At 45.8% G+C, this 21149-nt stretch overlaps 3 protein-coding genes across 3 annotated transcripts in view; all 3 read left to right on the top strand.

The window, feature by feature from the left end:
• Positions 1-21149, top strand: part of LOC308058713 (olfactory receptor 51H1-like) — a 51980-nt gene that overhangs the window by 18855 nt on the left and 11976 nt on the right. The gene's annotated exons all lie outside the window — the stretch shown is intronic.
• The window catches only part of LOC308059133 (uncharacterized protein), a 21358-nt gene continuing 1918 nt past the window's right edge, over positions 1710-21149 (top strand). Inside the window, 5 exon segments of the mRNA XM_080376071.1 lie at positions 1710-2687; positions 7446-7458; positions 8425-9396; positions 15387-16107; positions 16110-19283. Of these exon segments, the coding sequence (XP_080232197.1) occupies positions 1717-2687; positions 7446-7458; positions 8425-9396; positions 15387-16107; positions 16110-16339 (2907 nt within the window). The 5' untranslated portion in view covers positions 1710-1716 and the 3' untranslated portion in view covers positions 16340-19283.
• On the top strand, positions 19277-21133 carry LOC308058721 (olfactory receptor 51I2-like). The gene is given in 3 exon segments (XM_080374986.1): positions 19277-20748; positions 20750-21014; positions 21016-21133. Coding segments are annotated over 3 exon segments (768 nt in total). The 5' UTR covers positions 19277-20356; the 3' UTR covers positions 21127-21133.

Genomic DNA, 21149 nt, shown 5'->3' with positions numbered 1-21149 from the left:
ACTTGTTTTGTATCTTATGGAAGGTGCATTAGGACTGAACCCACAAGTATTTCCTTTAATTAGCTCTTCTTTTGCACATTGACTGTTTTCCCCCATCCACCCAGCCAGTTATTCTGTCACAGAAGCCACAGAGAGGGCTCGAGGACCCTGTCAACCTCTCCAGCATCTCTGTTAGGGTGCATTGTCATGTGCAGTGTAGGAACCTGGATTGTGCTGAGATGGCTGAATCCTCCAAGGGGACTGAAACCTGTAATAAGATCACAGGCACATAGCTTCATTGAACAGTTCAGGTTGGGGAGACTTCAGAAGATTTGGCATGAGAGCTGGAACTAGATGATCTTTAATGTCCCTTCCAGCCCAAACTAAGATATGATTCTGTGATCTGTAGTCCAAGGTCCTGCTCAAAGCTGTGAGGTCAGACAAAACTGCTCATGGATTTATCCATTGGGATCTTGAAAACTTCTAAAGATGGAGATGTACAATGTCTCTGGGTAACCTGCTCTGATGCTTGACAGTCCTCATGGGGAAACATTTCTTGTCGTGTCCAGTCTAAACCTCCCTTGTTTCAACTTACACCTCTTGTCTTTCATCCTTCTGTCATTCACTGCTGTGAAAAGCCTGCCGCAACCTTCTTGATAGCCTCCTTGTAGGCAGAGGAAGGCTGCTGCTGAGTCCTTGCAAAGCCTTCTCCAGGCTGAATAAACCTCTTTCCTTGATCTCTTTTCCTGGTGTATTGGTCCAACCCCCATCCATCTCAGTGGCCTTCTGCTGGCCTCTTTCCTTGGTCTCTTACCCTAGGACATTGCTCCAACTCCCATACATCCCAGTGTCTTTCTGCTGAACTCACTAGAGTAGACATCTGCTAGATTTCTGTAAAGGCCTCAGTTGCCTCATACTCTTGATCCCTGTGTAAAAACCCCACCATATCCTCCGTGCCCCCCCCCCTCTGATTCAGACCCAGAGACTTCCTGTGGATGCCTTAGTGCTTCTGAACCTGCAGCTTCTTGTGCCTTGGCTTGCATTTGCCTGTTATTAATGAAAGTCACAGGCACCACACAAGTGCGGTTTTGCTCATTTATTCCCCAGCACCTGATAGTAAGGTAGATTATAAAATGAGCAACAACTTGGATGTGAATTCCCCTAAAAATCTGCCTTACACTGGTGGCCATCTTCTGAGTTGAGAGTAGCAGTGTTTAAGTGCCCGATTCTCTGTTATATTTTGCATTTCCAATGTTGATTTCTTAACTAAGAAGTCAGAGTTAAACTTTCACCATTTTTGTGTCCTTTGATCTCCAGTTATCATGAAAAAGAAGCCACGTGCTTAGCAGCTTAGTCTTGGTTGGGATGACTGTAGAAAAAGCATTTGCTCACTCCATAGAGCATCTCAACCTGTGGAATTTGGGGACAATTGTAAAACAGTAGCACTCACCAGGAATGTTTTCACTTTCATTTCAAGAACATTTTTTCTTTTAAAGAAAAACTGTCCCTCCTTTTCTTTCATTTTATAGCTTAATGGATAAACAAGGGTCTAGTTTTATGTGCCACTATGGTAATTAGTGTCCTAAACAGCATGGGGGCATCTTCATAGACTGGTGGGATGGTAGAGGGTTGTGGCAGTTGTCATTACCCACTTCTACATTCAGTGGAGAGTCCAACTATTTGGAGTTTCTGTTGTTCATTTGTTTTAGGTATAGGTCATGTGAGAGCTGAGCTGGGATGGAGCATGACTCACATACCACGTGGGAATTAAATGGCTCCTTCTATCAGCCTTCAGCTTTCCTCATGATGGGCATCCCAGGCCTGGAAGCCCTTCACCACTGGATCTCCATCCCTTTCTGTGCACTGTACCTTATTGCTCTCCTGGGAAACTGCATGATCCTCTTCATCATAAAGAAGACCCAAAGTCTTCATGAACCAATGTACTACTTCCTTTCCATGCTGTCAGTCACTGACCTGGGTTTGGTTCTATGTACGCTGCCTACTACTCTGGGCATTTTTTGGTTTAATATGCGAAGGATTGGTTTTGATGCTTGCCTCACTCAAATGTATTTCATCCACATACTGTCCTTCATTGAATCCTCTGTGCTCCTGGCAATGGCATTTGACCGATTCATTGCTATCTCCCATCCACTGAGACATCCATCCATACTGACAAAGACGACTGTCATAAAAATAGGTTTGGCAATTATAATGAGGGGTATGGTCTCCCTCCTTCCCATACCCTTCTTGCTCAAGAGACTAACCTTTTGTGGGAAGACTGAGCTTTCTCATTCTTTTTGCTTCCATCCTGATATCATGAACCTAGCATGTGCAGATATCAAAGTCAATGTCTTCTATGGTATGATTATTCTCTTATCAACGGTGGGGATGGACTTCATCTTCATTGTGCTGTCCTACATCCTGATCATTAAAACTGTTATCAGCCTTGCAACCAAGGAGGAGGGTCTCAAGGCTTTGAATACATGTGTCTCCCACATCTGTGCTGTTCTAGTGTTCTTCATCCCAATGATCGGACTGTCCATGATCCACCGCTTTGGAAAGAACATTCCTCCTCTGGTCAAAAGTTTGGTGGCCTACACCTACCTTATAATTCCCCCTGCTCTCAACCCCATTATCTACAGCATAAAATGCAGCCACATCCGTGAGGCTTTGCTCAGGGTACTGTGGAGGAAGAGTGAATCTGAGTGGTAGCTTCCTTTGCTATTTCTGTTAGAAAGTACTGGTGAGACTGGTTTCTTGGTGCTCCATCCACGTGGGTAACTGCCAGAGGAAAGATCTGTAGATCCACTCGGACTCTGTCCCTATACCCAGAGCTGTGATATTCCATGTTTTGTCCTAGTATGATGCTTTCGTCCCTTGCAGCAGCCTGCAAACACTCCAAGCATTAATGCCAGTGATATATACAGATGGAAACCCCAATTAGAAGAAAACAGTTAAAGAAAAATGAGCTGCGAGATTTTCTCTTCTCAAATCATGCAATGGGGTGGATCAAGAAACCTCTGCAATGCATGTAATACAAACTCTAGTAGCCAGATAATACTGTGAAAGCTTCACTCATACTCCCTTGCATGGGGCCATCATTCCCCTATGGCATATTACTGCATAGCTAACCCAGACAGCAAGTTCAACAGGACAGGGCATGGGCCAAGGGTTTAGAGCGACTCCGAATATCCCAGCCACTAGCTGTTCAACAGGAAACATTCCACAAAATGGAGCTCGGCTCCAGAGGCTGAACACAGATAATTTTCTGAAGATTAGGTCCTGTTAAGTGGGCCTTCAGTGCTCTCATTCCTTCTAAAAAAACCCCTCAACCTTCATCTTTGTTTGTGTTTCTGAAGTGCCATCCACTTCTACAGCAGTGGAAACAGTACTGCTTTTGCATCTCTTTTTGATGCCTTTGAGTCTTACCATTTCATCAAGTCTAATGTTCCAGCCATTGTTTTGCATTGAATGTAATGTATGTGCAAAAAATCTTCAATAAAAGACACCTATAAGTCAACAGACTTTATGAGGCCATTTTTTACTGTCTATATGATGCAGAGATATTATCTTAGAGTCGCTTAAAATCTTCAGGATTTGCTGTGGATGAGCACAGGATTATATGAATTAGGGATGCATGGGGATGGTGCTTCAGCATCTGGTGTGGCTAGCTCTCTTGCTAAAAAAAGGTTTCAAAAGTATAATAGAAATAGCTAAACTTCCTGACACTAAGGACCACATTCTACAGTCTTCCACCTGAGATCTGCCATGTACTGAATGTACCATTCAGAGGGACAGGAGGAGATCTCCAGGGGTAGTCCACAGATGAAAGGTGACAATGTGTCCCAACATATTACTGCTCTGCTGTAGGATGGGTCTCAGCCAGACACATAGAAAGGTTTAATTACCCTCCTTACTTTCATCCTCCCACAGACAGAATAAAGTTGCCCCAAATCTTTCATGCTTCCAAATTATGGAGCTATATTTTTGTTGCTCCAAAGACATACTTTGGCCAGTCTTGACCATGGTGGAGAATAAGAAATTGTGTCCACCTTGGAAGGGTGAAGCAGCAGAAGGTATGAGGACAGGATTACTTACCAGAACTGGCCTGTTTCTGCCTGCTGCTAAGCACTTCACACTTCAGACTAACCCAGGATTAGTGTATTTTTCTATTCTGCTGTACACATAACAGTACCTGGAATAGAGAGAAAAGAATGAGGGAACATCTCCAAAAAGAAATGTAAAGGGAGAAGGGAAGATTCCTGAGGGGAGGATTCCCAGGCCACTGTTTGTTTTGTGCTGTGCTAGTTATTTTGCTGAGGATCCCAGTGAGCCCTTGCACAAGTTAAGATACTGTTCAGCAGACCACCCCAGAACATCTGCTTGAGCATTGGCACAGCGAGTCTTGGGATGGAGGTTCTGTTTGCATTGAGATAGCACCCAATGGGACCACTCTTTGCTCAAAATAGCTAAGGTTAACCTGGTGCTTGTAGCCAGTTATTATCAGAGGAAAGATTAACATAAGGGAACAAACACAACTTTCAGCGGAAAAGCCTAGAAAAGAGCTTTACTGGAGAGGTGCTTATCTTGCAGGATCCTTACACAACACTGCTCCCATTCTGAAAACTTCCAGACTTTCTCTGTGGATAGCTGTGCTTCCTGCCTACAGCCATTCTCTGAGACAGAAAAAGCCCAAGGAGGCTCTGCCACAGCAAGCAAACACTCAGAGGAGACAGCAAGGGAGGAAATGTGTGGGAGATTTGTTAGTACATTTATTAACACAGCTGGAGACCATGGTGGAGTAAGGCTTGCAGTGGCATTTAGTGCATCCCCATCATCCAGTTCAGCAGAGCTTCATCTGCCACCACGTCTTCTTCCCAAGCTGTGTAGCTGGAAGGTACCAAGCAGACGCTCAAGACACGGAAACTTCTGTATAAGGTACTGTGTTTTAGGAACATATGTTCAAAAACCTTTGTGGCTGCCTTGGGGAATGGGAAACTTAGCTGTGTTTTTAAATCTGTGTAAGAGAAGAGCTAAATGAACCACTTAAAGCTGCTAATTCCTATTTTGTGATGCCCTGAGCTCTCTGCTTTGTACATGGGATCACTTATGGTACCTGCCAATAGATTTCTTTTGTATGAGGCACAAGGAAGAGCAGTGTGAGGCGTATCAGAAGCATCTCTTGGAGAGGAGAGGAGAAGGAGGAGAGAAGGATGGGAAGGGGAGGGGAAGGAATGGGAGATGCAGAGAGGGCGAGACAAAGTGGGAAGAGGAAGGGGAAGGGAAAGGGAGAGAAGGAGAAGGGTAAGGAGAAGGAGGAGAAGGGAAAGGAGAAGGAGAAGGAGAAAATAAGGAAAATAAGAAGGAGAAGGGAAAGGAGAAGAAGAGAAGGAAATGGAGAAGGGAAAGGAGAAGGAGGAGAAGGAGAAGGAGAAGATAAGGAAAAGGAGAAGGAGAAGGGAAAGGGGAAGGAGAAGGAGAAGATAAGGAAAAGGAGAAGGAGAAGGGAAAGGAGAAGGAGAAGATAAGGAAAAAGAGACGGAGACGGAGAAGGAGAAGGAGAAGGAGAAGGAGAAGGAGAAGGAGAAGGAGAAGGAGAAGGAGAAGGAGAAGAAAGGAAGGGAATTCCTGCCATCTCCATTGGTTCCCACTGCCAGCTCTTCCCATCTCAACCCCTCTTCAAGCCCTGCCACTGTGCATCTCCTTCCTCTGCCCTAGGAAACTCTCCTGTTACCCACATGCACATGGAGCCGTGCTGCAGTCCCTGCCGTGCTCTGTGGCTTTGTCCACATTATAATTAAAAGAGGGATAAGGACAATTCTCTGTCCTGGAGACACCTGGTGCTTCTTGACCCCGTCTATCTTTTCTTCCTTTCCTAACCAGGATGGCTTTACTCCACAGCCCAGTAGACATTATTCCCAGGCTGGTACTACCCCCTGATTCATGCCCAGGCACTGCCTGGGGCAGGGCTAGCTGGAAGCAGCCAGGAATGTCCTCGGAGGTGAGGAATGGGTAAATGACATGGATGATGCTGTGATGAGTCTGCAGCCATGTTTTGTTCACTTTAGTACAGGCACAGCTTGTAGAACTCCAGATACAGCAAGCACCTGCCCAGAGCAACTGATTTAGCCAGGACCTGGGCATATTTATGAAATAGTAGCCAAGTTACAAGCAGGTACACAAATGTTCTGCTTACAAATGATAACAAACAGCTAGGAAAAAAAACCAAACCCACATGTGATCAAACCTTTGCTTAAGATTAATTTTAATTTTGGTTCAAAAATGCTTTGAATTTGAGTGATGTCTTGTGGGTGGTTTTTTCTTTTCCCTTTTCCCTTGCAGTAATGTTTTGGCTTGATGTATACTGTTTTTTAACAATGAGATGGTATGGAAAAGTGGCTACATATTCAAAAAGGCTCAGAGCACTTTGAGGGGGTATATATATTCCCCTGTCACTGCCATATCATAGGAGGGAGTACTGGAGATATGGATTCAAGTGATGAGACTGTCCCATTGCCTGCTCCATTCTGGAAAATTGGTCTAAAATCAGTTTTGACCCCATGGGACAAACCTGGTCAATGTTTACGAGCATTTAGAGATTACGAGATCAGCTGCTGTGGCTGCTGTTAGTGGTCCTCTGGCTTTGATGGTTTTACTATCTGAATGTGCTTACCTCTTGTTAAATGCAGTTACTGGGGCTTGCTGGTGGAAGGATCCCCCTAGGAAAACAAATCTGCATTTACTGGTGTTTTTAAAGACACAGACTCACTTTTCACCTCCACAGAAAGCAAGATTCTTACAGTACCTGGTCTGCATACCACTAGCAATCCAAACTTTTAGTCACTTCTGAAAATGTTGGTTCATTTATCGATGCTATAGAATGAAAGGTAAACTGAAACATCCAGGGATTGTTGACTTTATGTGCCTGTCTCTCACGGCTGTATTCTCGCAAAATAAATGGTATGGCAGAAATTTTACAATGAGACTCATAGTGTAGTTACACCTCAGTGGTTGGCAGGTAAGTTGGCTCCAATACTTGTTGGCAATTACTGAAACACATTGTTCATTCAGGTTGCATCTTAATGTGTTTTGCTGAAAATTCCATCACTAGAATAGCTATTAGGCAACTGACAACAACAGCCCACTTATGTTATTTGTAAATTGCGTATAAAAAGCTAGAATATGAATCTTATTTGTTAGAGATTCAAGAGGGAAGAATCCCACATCAGGGAAATAAATCATGATTGTTATTTCAGGATAAGGGCTTCACCACAGATGTGCAGTAAAAAAGCAAAACACATTTTCACAACTGAATGTTACTTTTAAAATAGCTGTATTAATAGCCTGTGGAGCTAGCTTGACATTAAAACCTTCTGTATCCTCATTTTACATGGGTAGAGCATGAAAGAAATAATCAGAAAACTGCAGATAGCAGTTATGCACTTGACCTTATGCTGTCCATACAGGCCAGGGGAGAGGGTGAGTTTATTCCAGCATAGGTACAGCCAGCTGCTAGCTTGCTGCCTGATTCATTGGGGTGGATGGATAAAGTCCCGTACCACCATGGAGGTAGACCTAACCCCCTCTTCTTTATGGTCAGAGGTGGGGACTGCGAGTCAGGCAGGGTCTGCACCTCTGTCCTAAGCCAGGCTGGGCTGTGCAGCACTGGGACTTCTGACACTGCCCTTGCACCAGCCTTTGACGCTCCAGCCCAACACTTTCTAATTCCCAATATTTTAAAAAATCTGATCAATGGGAATACAAAGGCACTTAAAGCAAAGGCATATCTTCCTGTCCATTCTCACTAGGTCACAGCACCCCTGGAAAGTTTACAGGTACAGAATAAGGAGAATAATCAGACTATTTTTTTCTCTACAGATATTCGTGTATTTCCATATGTGTTTTCAGGCAGAAAGTATGAAAATCCAATCCGTGTGTGCAAACAAATAAATATGCATGTCTCACTGTGCGTGTCTGAAGTACTTGGGAGTGGTGGACCGTGGGAGGCAGCACAGCCAGTTTCACAGAGTACATTTCTGACAGGGCAGCACAGCACACATGGGAAAACTCAAGCATAGCTGATAGTTAACAGTAAGCAGTAACTTTTTTTTTTTTAATTTGCCCTTTAAAAATAAAAGAAAACATGTTCAGTTGTTTGGTTTGTAATTTAAAATGTTGATTTTACAGTGTTCTGTATTTAAGAAAATTCACAATTCCTGTTCAAATTCAAATGCCACTATTTTGTGGCTGCATATGTTATTCTATAGAGCCATAATGGGCTAAAGAAATAGGAGAGGAGCTCTCTGTATCAGTATGACAACTGTAAGATCCCCTTGCATTTCACAAGCACAATCCCATGGGATTCACAGTCATGGGAAAGGATTTATAAAGCTGCTGTTTCTCTTTTCCTTGCAGCAGGGGATGTGCCATGGCATAGCATGACTGCTTTTCACCCCACACGCCATGCCCTTCCCCAACAGCTCGGACCTCAGCCCAACCTCGTTCATCTTGGCCAGCATCCCAGGGCTGGAGACTGCACATTTCTGGATGGCGATCTTTCTGTGCTCCATGTACATCTTGGCAGTCACAGGCAACTGTGTGGTGCTGTTCATCGTGAAGACAGAGCCCAGCCTACACGCTCCCATGTACTTCTTTCTCTGCATGCTGGCTGCCATCGACCTGGCCTTGTCCACTTCCACAGTACCACGTGTCCTCTCCTTCTACTGGTTCAACACCAAGGAGATCAGCTTTGGTGCTTGCCTTGTCCAGATGTTCTTCATCCATACCCTCTCAGCCATCGAGTCCACTGTCCTCCTAGCCATGGCGGTGGACCGCTACGTGGCCATCTGCCACCCACTGAGGCATGCTGCCATCCTCACAAATGCTGCAACAGCAAAAATAGGGCTGGTAGCCATGGCCAGGGGAGTTCTCTTCTTCCTACCTTTGCCTTTGCTCCTCCTGCCCCTTCCATTCTGCAGCTCCCGGGTGCTGTCACACTCCTTCTGCCTGCACCAGGATGTGATGAACCTGGCCTGTGCCAACACCACCCCCAGCATGGTTTATGGCCTCACTGCCATCCTGCTGGTCATGGGCCTGGATGCCATCCTCATCTGCCTCTCCTATATCCTGATCCTCAAGGCTGTCTTGCGGCTGGCATTGTGGAAGGAGAGGATCAAGGTGTTCAGCACCTGCATTGCCCATATCTGTGTGGTCCTGGCCTTCTATGTGCCCCTCATTGGGCTGTCTGTGGTGCACAGGTTTGGGAAGGATCTGGCTCCACTGGTCCATATCACCATGGGGAACATTTACATCCTGGTGCCTGCTGTGCTTAACCCCATCATCTACGGGGTGAGGACCAAAGAAATACAGAGGAGGATCCTCAATTTAATTCATATATACAACAACAGAATTTCCCGGTGACTTGTTCTTAGTCACTGTCTCCTGTATCCTCATACCAGCTCACCTTGTTTTACACTCAGAGACTTTGGTGCAGGGCTGTCCTTTGTTTTTATGGCACCTAGGACATGGTAGGAGACTGTGATGCCTACCACAAGGCAAGAAATAAACAGCAATTGCAAACTCTTTCCAGGACTGTTAACCCTCACCAAACGTGGAGAGAATCTACTGTGATGATCTAAATCCAACCCTGATCCATCAGGTAAAGCAATGGGAAGGAAAAGTGGCTCAGCAAACTAATAAAGATGTCTTGACATTGCACTTCTTTGTTCTCATCTCACCTCTAACACTGGCAGACCTGAGTGAATGCTACAGTGTTTTTTGAATGATTCAGTTAATTCATGGTTTCTACTTGTGGCACGTTTGTTTTCCAAAAACAATTTAGCAAAATTTTTGCCAGAAGCTTTGTTAAATATAATATCACTCTTTTAAGTATGTAAGTCCAGGACACAACATTATAGATAGAGAAATGCACTTCAGAAGTCCTCCACCTCTGTGATCTTGTCCTGTCCTATTGGGTCGTCAGTCAGGACAGCTCAGCCACTTTGTAACAGATGCTCTGGAAAAATTTCAGAGCCAGACTTATTGGTAGCAATTGTAAAAATAATTGCAGTTACTAATTATAGCAAATAAAATGACAATGTCTCAAGAGAAGAAATAAGCAAGTTATAAATGTTAGCGATACTTCCAAGCTGAAGGAAGTGGTAATTCCAAGTCAAAGGTGTTTTATACCTTTGAGTTCACACATGCTTGGAATTCCTAAGAAGTTACAAATTAAGTTCAAAATTTTTGGCTTGCAGGCTTTTTTAATGCTTCCTAGGTATTGCCCATGAAACAGAGTACCTGACAACCTTTCCTCTCTTTATTCTCACAACTCTTCTACCAGTGGGATACTACCATAAAAGTCTTAATACAATGAAAGCCAAGAAGCTGTAGCACCAGTGAAGGTCTGAAAGAAAACTGCATTTGTTGTTACACCATCACAGAATCACAGAGTGGTTGAGGTTAGAGGCACCTCTGAAGGTCATCTTGTCCAAGCCCCCAACTCAAGCAGGGCCAGCTAGAGCCAGCTGTTTGGGACTGTGTCCAGGCAGCTTTTAAATATCTCTAAGGATCTCTAAGGATGGAGGCACCACTTCATATTTTGGAATAAGATTGAAGAACCTGGGAAAGGATGTTTTACAAAGGATTTGCAATAAGATTTTGCAAAGAAGCATACAGATTTGAAGAGTATTCACTTCTAAGTTTTTTTTCCCCAAATGTTCTTTGTCTTTTTAAATATGAATCTGTTGCTTTATAAATAGAAAAAAAGAAGCAATCTCTTCTTTTTCATCTTGGTTTTTAAACTCTTACTTTGTTCTTGGTTATCATGAATTGTGGTCTTCATCCTTGAAGCGGCTGCCATGCACAAGGACGCGTTTGCTGTTCCCACTGCAATAACCCACTGGGATTCCTCCAGTGAGAGGTGCCAGTGGGGTGTGATCTCTAATTTGAACACACTATCTTTCATTGTGCAAGGAAGTAGTGCACAAAACCTTGCACAGCAGGAACCTTCAGAGATGACTAGTGACCTCAGGACATCTCTAATCCAACCTCCTGCTCAAAGCAGGGGCAGCTCTGTAGTCAGCAAGGTTGCTCAGGGCTTTTTTCAGTTTGGTGTTGAAAGCTTCCAAGGATGGATGTTGCATAACCTCTTTGGGACTCTATTACAGTTCTTGATTGTCCTTACTGTGAAAAACCTTATCTTCATATCCAGTTTCAATTTTTCTAGTTTCAATTTACGCTTGTTTTCTGTCATTCTCCTTCTTGCCATGCCACATTGCGCAGAGCTTGGCTCCATCTTCTTGATAAGGGCAGGAGAATGCTGCTCTCCTGCTGTTGGGTCTTCCCCAGACCTTTTCTTTTCCAGGCTGAACAAGCCCATTTTCCTAAGCCTCTCCTCACAGAGCATTGCTCCAACCCCAGCCACCCTGGGAGCCACCAGCTGTACTTACTCCACTTTGCTGATGCCTTTTTTTCACTGCAGCCCAAAACCAGATACGGTACCTCGATCTGGTTTACCAAGCATGGAGTAGACTGTTGGATAATCCTTTTGGAGCATGGCAGATCACTCTGGAAAGATCAACCCAGAGCCCCAAACAAAAAACATCAGGAAGAACTGCTAGAGAAGGAGGAAAGAGAAAAACAAAAAATACAGAACATGTAAATCTGCACTGATTCACACCATGCAAGTGGAAGTTTGCTTGATGGTCTAAGATATGTAGGGAGAAGTTTCATTTAGTGTTAGGCCAGTTTGCATGGGGTTTTCTCCAGCTGGGTCCTAAAAACCTTCCAATGATTAGGCAGCACAACCTCTCTGGGCAACCCTCCTTTGATTGGCATGTGCTCCTGTTGCCCCTGTACATGCTCATGTAATATAAGCAAGTTTAGTTGTGAAAAAGAGATTACTTGAGAAAAACAGGGAAATATGTGGAAAGCAGGCAATGAATAATGAGTTCCCTCAGGGAGGACAGAAAACATGTCTGAGTGCTACACTCAAGGGCTCTTGCCTCTTGTCCACTACTTCTAGGTGTGCTAAAACAGGTGTCTCACCAAAGACACAAGCTGTCTTGCATCAGGGCTTTCAAATGATGGCCATATGGTGCAGTTTGCTCCAATCACCAACTAACACTGAGAGTGAAATAGGTGTCTTTTTCATTGTCTGTGCCTGTATAGCTTCAGTCTTCATGAAACACATCCTGTTACAACCCTGTCTGCTAAATTAAAGAACATTTTATTTCAAACTAAATACTTTCATTTAAGTGAGTTACAAGTAGTTGCCATCTGGGACTTCCAGGCAATTTTGCCCTGTCATTTTTGTCGTATTGTGTTTTAGTAGAGCTTAGAAGGGTAAAAAAATTTCATAAAAGTGAAAACAATCTGTACCTGCCTAAAGTGATTTGGGAAGTGCGAATGAATTCTTTCAGAGGCACACTATGGATCTAAACCCTTTTCAGATGGCTGTGGCATTGAGAAATGTCTCCCACTCATTCTCCATATGTCGCTTATATTTTTTCATTTCATGCTGAGAGAAAAATGAATAAAAATGAATGAACCATCCTGAAAACGCTGTATTATATTTCCTAGCCATCTTTCTCCAGGATAGACAGTTACTAAAGCCTCAGAACAGAGAGGCATGATGAATTTCTCCTGGGTGCAGATTACAACTGTGTGGGATTCTTCCTCTCTTGCTTTACAAACTTTAGTCATAGAGCTTTGCTTTGCTGGAGAAAAGAGGGAACATGCCTTCTTCCTCGACATGTGTTTTTGCCAACAACTATGACAATGGCTTTTCAGCTGAAATGTCCGCTGCTGAGGCACTGGGGTCAACTCTGCCCTGCAGCAGAAGGAAAACTCCAACCAGGGCATGGGGCATCTGAATCCAGGTCTCCTCCATGAGCAGGGCCAAGAGCCAGAGGTGGGGATGGACTGACTTAGCTGCATCCCAGCTGGCTCTGGGGAGGTGACAAAAGGGTGGGGCAAGGAGAGGGAGAAGGGAGTGGAGGACAGGATGGGAGTGTGGTTTGCACAGTGGTGGGGCAAGGACTGGGAGTCACAGGAGCCTGGAAATGGCAATAGGGCAACAAGGAGTTGTACTGAGCTGGAACAGTAGTTGGAGATTGTAGAAGAATGAAGCTGGGTTAATTAGCATTTATAATATACAGCTGTGGGCTGGCTTCAGCAGCAGCAGGTTGGCTGATGTAGATAAGGTGCAGCTGTGGCTGGTTAAGTTAAGTGGTTGAGAGCCAGTGAAGAGAGAGCAGCCAAGGAAGAGAGAGGAGGAAGAAGCAGCGGGAGGGTGAGGGCTCTGGCTGAGGCAAGGCAAGGAGAAGGCAGTAGAGGGACTGGCATGAAGAGTGTGTTGGTATGGGATGGTAAAAGACCTTGCTGCAGCTTGATAGTTTGGAGAGTGTTGTGATAGGAGATCTCCTGGGGGTTCTCCAAATATTACCCTCCCCCTCTGGAACTGGACATGAGGACCCAGCATTTTTGGAAACTGGCATTTCTGCTGTCCCAGACTCTCTCAGTACCAAAACCAAGCCTTGAGGTTTGATACAGTTCCCCAGTCATTGGAGGGGGGTGGGGGTGGTATTTGTATGATTGGTGTTTTAATTGAAATTGGCATTGCCAAAGATTTGGCACAGTGATCTTACTTTGCATGAACTCAGCACAGGGAGGTGCTGTGTGCCACACAGCAAAGTTACTATGAAACATGCAGAGGGCTCTCAAATGTGCCTTTCAACATTTCACCACTCTCCAACTATGTAATGGGGATGATGTTATCAACTTTTCTCTCAAAGCCTCTATTAGAGCTATGGATGAAATGTAGCACAGAAAGCATAGATTGCTCTTGTTCAGAAAGTATTTCATAATTCATGCTGCTGCAGTTCTAATTACCAGCCCAGTCCTGTGATCCAATCTTGAACTGCCCCATTGCTCTTAAGTCTCCTCCAAATAAACACACTGCAAGAAGACATGTACAAAATGGGACAAAATGCAGTTGTGCCTATGACGTCCCCAGCATTAAGATGCTTAAAAACTGTCTATTTATAGTCTCTCTCTAATTACACTTTAAGTAGCAGGGGAATACAGAGCTCCCTGCTGGGACAGAAAACTGTCTCCTGGTGTCCTCAGTGCAGAGTCCCTGCATGAAAACCTGTAGCACTCAGATGAGTATTTAGGATTTGGGCAGTAATGTGTTGCTCTCCAGTCAGACCTCTGATGCCACTACTCACCCTGGACGGCAGCAGCAGCAGCGAGCACTGAACAGCTCCAGGTCCTGTCTCTCTTATTGCCTTTGTCTGGGAATTGCATTCCCCATCCTGGCGTTCTCCGTGGAAGAATGAAGTTTTAGCAGCACCAACAGAGGCAGCTGGCAGGAAGGAGGTGGAAAGAAGAACGAAAAATATCAGGCATCTTAATTCCTAGGATGTTTACAGTCACATGGAAAAAAGAGAGGAAATCTCTCCCAGAGCACAGGTGACCCAAAGCCATATGTATCTGTAAGGTCTCAAGTGCAGCCCGGCCAGCCCAGCCCCAGCTGGTTACTGCTGGCTGGTCTGGGCTGAGGTGGTCGTGGTGTGAAATCTCTCTCTGGATGGAGTGGGAGTGCAGCTGCTGGAGCTGGCTTGGCTGGCACCAGACCCTTGGGGAGGAAAAGCTCAGCTTTCTTCTGCGAAGCTGCTATTGTCTGCTCCATCCCTCTGCTCTTGGCGGCTCCAGGGAGGTTTCTGAAGGGTCAGGACCACTGGCCTCATCTGTGCTGCCGGAGCCTTCAAGGAATACTTTTCCCAAAGTGTTGGGGAAAACCCATGAACTGAGCAATGTGCAGGGGCTGAGCAAGCTGCAGTCTTTTCTGGGGGGAGAACGGACTGTGTTTGTAGGTCGGCAGGGTGTCAAACACCGTGGCACTGGCTAAGTTTTTTACCCTGAAATGAGTTGTTCCTTGACTGAGGCAAGCCCTCGTTGTCAGTGTGTACACTGGCAAGCAGCACAATGCTGTTACAAGTTTCTGTAGAGCTGGTGCTAATGACTTCATATCCCCACCATGCACATTTTAAGAAGGTTTACTTCAGACCAACTTTCATCTGGTCTCCTGGGCTGGATACCCTTTGGACACTGGAGAGTGTCAGGTATGTGCCTTGAGCAGTCTTCCCATTCGGTTTGATCTAGCATGCTCCAGGACCACTCCATCCACTTGGTGGACAGAGCACTTTCAGGGGAAACTGCCAGGACTCTTGCTTCAAAGGGGCTCTCCTGAGCCAGTGCAAGCAGCTATCACAGGGATGGCTGCCCATGGGGGGAATTTGAGCTTCTAGACCTACCTCATGATGGTCACTGTTTGCAGTGACCAGATCAGGTTGAGTGTGTTTGAATCTTTTCTTTACAGGATGCAAGAGCCCTCAGTGTAGGCCAGAGACAAGAAGGGTTTCATGTCTCTGAACTCTATTGCATTCTCCCACCCTCCCTACTTCCTACTTATTGGCATCCCTGGGCTGGAGCAGGAGAAGTTCTGGCTTGCCTTCCCCTGCTGCATCAGGTATGCCATTGCTGTGCTGGGGAACATCACTCTCGTCCTCATCATAAAGACAGAGCCAAGCCTGCATGAGCCCATGTACTTTTTCCTGGCCGTGCTGGCCTTCACTGACTTGGTCCTATCAACATCTACACTACCCAAAATGCTTGACATATTCTGGCTGGGCTCCAGGAAGATTGGGTATCTCTTCTACCTTGCTCAGACGTTCTTCATCCATACTTTTTCATCAGTGGAGTTGGGCATGCTCGTGGCCATGGCCTTGGATCGCTACACTGCTATTTGCTTCCCTCTGCGGCACTCCAGCATCCTCTCTGTGCCAGTGGTGGTGGCCCTCGGGAGCCTGGTGCTGGTGCATGGGGTTCTCCTGTTGATTCCAGTCTGCTTCCTCCTTCTCAGGCTGCCCTTCTGCCAGCATCATGTAATTTCCCACTCTTACTGCAAGCATATGGCTGTGGTGAAGCTGACATGTGGGGACACCAGACTCAATGTCATTTATGGCCTTTTCATGGCTTTCATAGTGACAGTATCGGACACGATTCTCATCTCTGTGTCCTACACCATGATCCTGTGGGTGGTGATGAGGCTGTCATCCTCAGAGCCATGACTTTAGTCTTCAGCACTTGTACATCCCATGTCTGTGTCATCCTTTCTTTCTATGTAGCTGCCCTCTTCACATGCTTCTCCCACTGCTTTGGGAAGAGCATCCCTCCCCACGTCCATATAATGGTGGCCAATCTCTACCTGCTACTCCCCCCCATGTTAAACCCCATTGTTTATGGGGTGAGAACAAAGAAGCTCCAGGAAAGGGTGTTCCTCTTCTTCCAGTGAAAGGCAACCTGGCCCATAGGTATGTGCCTCAAACTGTGCTTATCATTTACTGATGATGCTGGTAAATTTAATAAGCATCAGCACTCTGACTATTGATTTGTTCAGGGAGAAACCCTTCTTCAATGCCTGGAGTTTAAGCAATGCATTCTTGCAGAAATCACTAGATTGCCTCTTCTATTATCGCTGTCCAGGAGGTTTCAACCACTGTGTCATGAATCTTGGCATAAGCTTCTACACCACTGGTAGAAGGAGAGTTCACCCCTCTCAGCAGTTGAACTCTTCACTGTTAAAATTCCTTCGCTATTAAAAAAAATATCCTCTCATGGTGAAAATTGTTCCACTATAAGCCTGAGTATCTCCAAAAGATCTTCATGCAGTGCTTTCATTATTTGAAAAGTGTTCCCTGGGCTGTGTGATGGTATTTAAAACACATGTAGAAGTAGCACTTAGGGACATGGTTTAGTGGTGGACTTGGCAGTCTTAGGTTTACGGTTGGACTTGATGGTCTTAAAGGTCTTTTCCAACCTGAATGATCCTCTGATTCTATGGGAAGGTGGTCACATGGGAACGGTGGCTATCCTTGCAGAAGGAAATGGTAGAATTCAATTTTAAGGCTTAACCCTTTTTTTTTTTTTTGTGTGTGTGTGTGTAAAGGCAAAACCTACACTAATCTTATGCTAGCAAATTCCAACAGTGCCATGTAAGTGTAAACCCTTTCAAAAATATCAGAAATCTTCACTGATGTGATTATGTGGAGTGATCTATCACAGAGAGATCATTGCTAACAGGATAGTACTGCATTAATATAAGGCAACTATCCTAAAAAAAGTGGCAAACATGTTTTACAAAATCACTGCTCTGTATCTCAGAAAGGTAAGCAGCAGAATGAGGTGAAGGTCAGGCAACCAAACTCAAGTTACAACATTCAAGCACATTACAGACCTTTCCTCTATTTTTAGTGCAAACTGAAGAGCACTAAGGGATGGAGAGGAGGTCTCTGACCTGGCCTGGTGTTTCTTGGAGCTCTCTGTCTTCTTGAGCAGCGCTGACTGTTGTGGCCCCCCATGAGGAGTCCCCCACCTCTGCTCTCTCTCCGTGAGCTGGATGTTAGAGGGCAAGCATGAGGGGAGCCCCAGGAAGAGAGCATGCACTTCTGCTGAAGCAAAGCAGATGTGAGGCTGCAGACAAAATGGGAAACGACTGGGTTTTGGCACCATTTCAGTAGAATACTGAAATTTCAACTCAGTGCATACTTTTTCTTCAGATAAAGCAGAAGTAGCTTTTCACGGACCACAGGTAAGAGGCAGGGGAAGCCAAAGGAGGAGAGAATTGATGGCAGTTTGTCTAAGAACTGGTCTCCGAGCACCCACTTCATTAAGCAGGGCACACTCATGAAGAATTCCTAAATGGTTCACACTTCTTGTGGACTGATGCTGACCCACCTCCACTCTGATGAGGTAGAACCCCCATTTTTCTGCAGGGTCCACAAAAAAATGTGTTTTTCATTTTCATGAAGAGCATGGGAGCTACCCTCATGACCCATGCCCATCCATTCCACCATACTGCTGCCTCTAGTGGCAATGGGAGGTTGCTTCCAAGAGATGCCTTTTGAAAGTAAGAAATAGCAGCAGGGGGTCGCTACTGGCCACATAAGTGCAAAGGTGGCTGGCTGATGCATATTGCTCTTGTGACCTGTGAGTTGTGTGCATACACACCATCACCACCACATAATGCCAGATACTCAGCACAAACAGCTTAGGCTCCCACTCCGGATTCCCTCCTCTGTAAATAAAGCAAGCTGGCTGTGACATCCGGAGCATTGCACAGTATGGATGGGGTGGTTGCTGGGGTGGGAGGGTGTCAGCAGTGCCCTCCAGTCAGTGCTAATGCTGCATGTCAGCTGCCTGGAGAAAGTGGTGGGAAAGCCAAGGAGGTCTGTACCCGAACCAGGGACACAAGCACACTTTCTCAGGGGGTGGGTGTGTACAACTTTGGGCTGGTGCTTTGAAATCTAAAAGCAATGCATGGTGCAATTGCTGAAGAAGGCCAAACCTGAATGTTCTGATGGGCAGCGCAGTATTTTCAGGAGTTTTACCCCTGACAATGGTGCCTGAGGCCACAGCTGACGGGAAAAGGACATTTTGCCACCATGACTCTCTCCTGTCTGTAGGTTCGCATCTGTCCTTCTCATCCCTACAGAGGGTCTCTCAGGAAGGTTTCCTCCTCTTGGATGTCTCCTTGTTGAAGCCAGAAGCCAGAAGCACATTCCAGTCCTCCTTTGACTTCACAGCTCGTTTCTAGCCCTACTTAGCCATTCTACAGTAGCCTTCCACTTGACACTGGGTTTCATTCCTGATAGTCTGTTTGCATCATCTCCTTTGAGACAGTGGCTCACTCCAAAAAAACCCCCAGAAGCAGCAGTATCCAGTGAGCCTGGGACTCCCAGGGGATTTGGTGAAGTGGGGATATGGAGACGTGTTCACTGGCAGCCTGGAGGCAAGATGCTCAGGCAACTCATACTTGACTATTGCTCCATATTTAAGGCAAAGTGATCTGCTATTTCTGGGCTGCTTTTCCCCTGTTACAAGTCTCCGGTTTGATAATTTCAGAGAACTATGCCAGTATTACTACAATATTACTGTTCAGGTGATTATTAAAAGGAGGATGTGCATGTAATGAGGAGCTTGTTACCTCAGCTCAGGTAAAGGAGCCCAGACCCTTTTCTTGTTGATGGGGGCCTGTACGCACCATTTATCTGACCAAGCTAGACATCGGGGTGAGACAAACTGCCTTCTGACAGTGCCTGTTCCCCAATGTGCCTCACAGGGCCCAGGCAACCACCTGAGATGCTGATCCCTATGCAGCAGGCGTCTGCACCCAGCTGAGGGGACAGTGACCTGTAAGGAAGAACAAACAGTCCCTGCCTGTGTTACAGCTTGGCAAGGTGGGCAAGTAAGACTGAAATCTTCTCTTCTCAGCATGCAGAAGTGGTTCCTGTGCACCACAGGGAGCTGCTGGAGCTGTCCTCCCTGCTAGAGGGTCATTTGGTTGTTGTTTATTACATTTACAATGCAAAGCAGCACTTGTGTTTGCACAGACAAGAATATCTGAGTCCCACATCTTTCACTCTTGGGCTAGCAGATGTTCACAACACTGCTTTATGGCAACATGCTGGTGAATGCTGGTTGGCTGGATCCTGCAAAATATTGCTGCACTACATGGGTTCTCAGCTGTGCACAGCTCTCAGATGCAGAAACCACTTGGTGCACAGGCACTTACGTCAGGTCTTTGCTGCCAGGGTTATTTTTAGGGAAGGAAAAGATCACCAAGTCTGATAATCATTCACAGAAAGAAAGAAAATTGAGGTGCAAAGAAGTAACAAAAAAAAAAAAAAAAGAAAGAAAAACATCTGAAATGAGGATGAAGCTCACAACCGGCAGAGAAGACATGCTCTGAAATGCTAGCACGGAAGTGATATAGGAAGCTCATTCATACAGTACTGGAAGCCACGCTCAGATATGCGGGTTAGGGAGTCACCTGGCAATGTCAGAGCACAGGGGTAGGTAGCTGCATGGTGCTCCTTTGTCTTGCTCTTCTGCAGGACAAGGAAAAGCCAGAGCTAGGGCGGGTGAAGTCCCTCTGTGACTCCCGAGTCCAGATGTGGGCTTTCTGTATGAGATACAAGTCTGCTTTCAACCTTCATCCAGGATGCCAGCTCCTAAGTCTTTTTGCCAGCTGGTGCCACACAGTCAATACACTATCACACCTGCCAATCTAGTAAAACGTTCTTTGGGTCCTGGCATAGAGGTGGCCATAATTCAGCCATCAGCTAGGTACTGTGTCCCTCCATCTCCACAAGCTTTCTAACTTTTAGGAGCTGTAGTTCTCCGTGGCCAGAACTGATCACAAAGGTAAAATGCCCTCTTGCTGTCTCAGCAAACTCAGAAGTCTGGGTCCCCATGGTCACTGTGAGAGAGACGTAAAGAAAGCTCTGCTTTATGGTGAGATTACTCTCTCATGTTTTCTGTGACTTCTTTTGTAGGAGTGGGAACTACTGCTTGGTCTTTGATAGGACGAAGACGCTGCACTAGGAAAATGACCAGCAGTATCTTCCTTATACCTTCTACCTTCCTTCTCACAGGAATCTCAGGAATGACAAATGGGAATGTGTGTCTTACCATCCCCTTCTGCTGTATGTATGTCATTTCCATCCTGGGAAATAGTGCAATCCTCCTTGTCATCAAGGCAGAGCGCAGCCTCCATGAGCCCACGTACCTCTTCCCGTGCATGCTGGCTCTTGCAGACCTTGATGTGTCTCTGTCTGCTCTCCCCACAGTGCTGAGTGTGTTGCTCTTTGATGCACACAAGATTGGGTTTCATGCCTGCATCTCCCAGATGTTTTTCGTTCACTTTCTCCATCCTGGACTCTGGGGTGCTGTGGGCCATGGCCTTCGACCGCTCCATGGCCATCTACAACCCCTTGCAGTATGCATCCATCCTGACCAGCCCCAGGGTAGGTGTCATCTGGCTGGGGCTTGCCATCAGGAGCCTTAGCCTCTTGCTCCCCTTGCCAATACTTCTGAAGAAGCTGTCGTTCTGCCAGTCCCACATGCTGGCTCACTTTTGTTTGCACCCCAACTTGCTCCAGCTGCCCTGTGAAGATATCAGGGTGAATAAGCATGTATGGCTTATTTGTCCTCTTGGTCACCTTTGGGCTAGACTTGTTGTCCATCATCTTGTCCTACATCATGATCATTAAGACTGTGTTGTGTATTGCATCCAAGTGAGAGCGTCTCAAGTCCCTGAACAC

Source organism: Falco punctatus (genome assembly GCF_963210335.1).
Source record: "Falco punctatus genome assembly, chromosome: 2".
Taxonomy (NCBI): domain Eukaryota; kingdom Metazoa; phylum Chordata; class Aves; order Falconiformes; family Falconidae; genus Falco; species Falco punctatus.
This window is presented reverse-complemented; position numbering and strand designations above follow the sequence as displayed.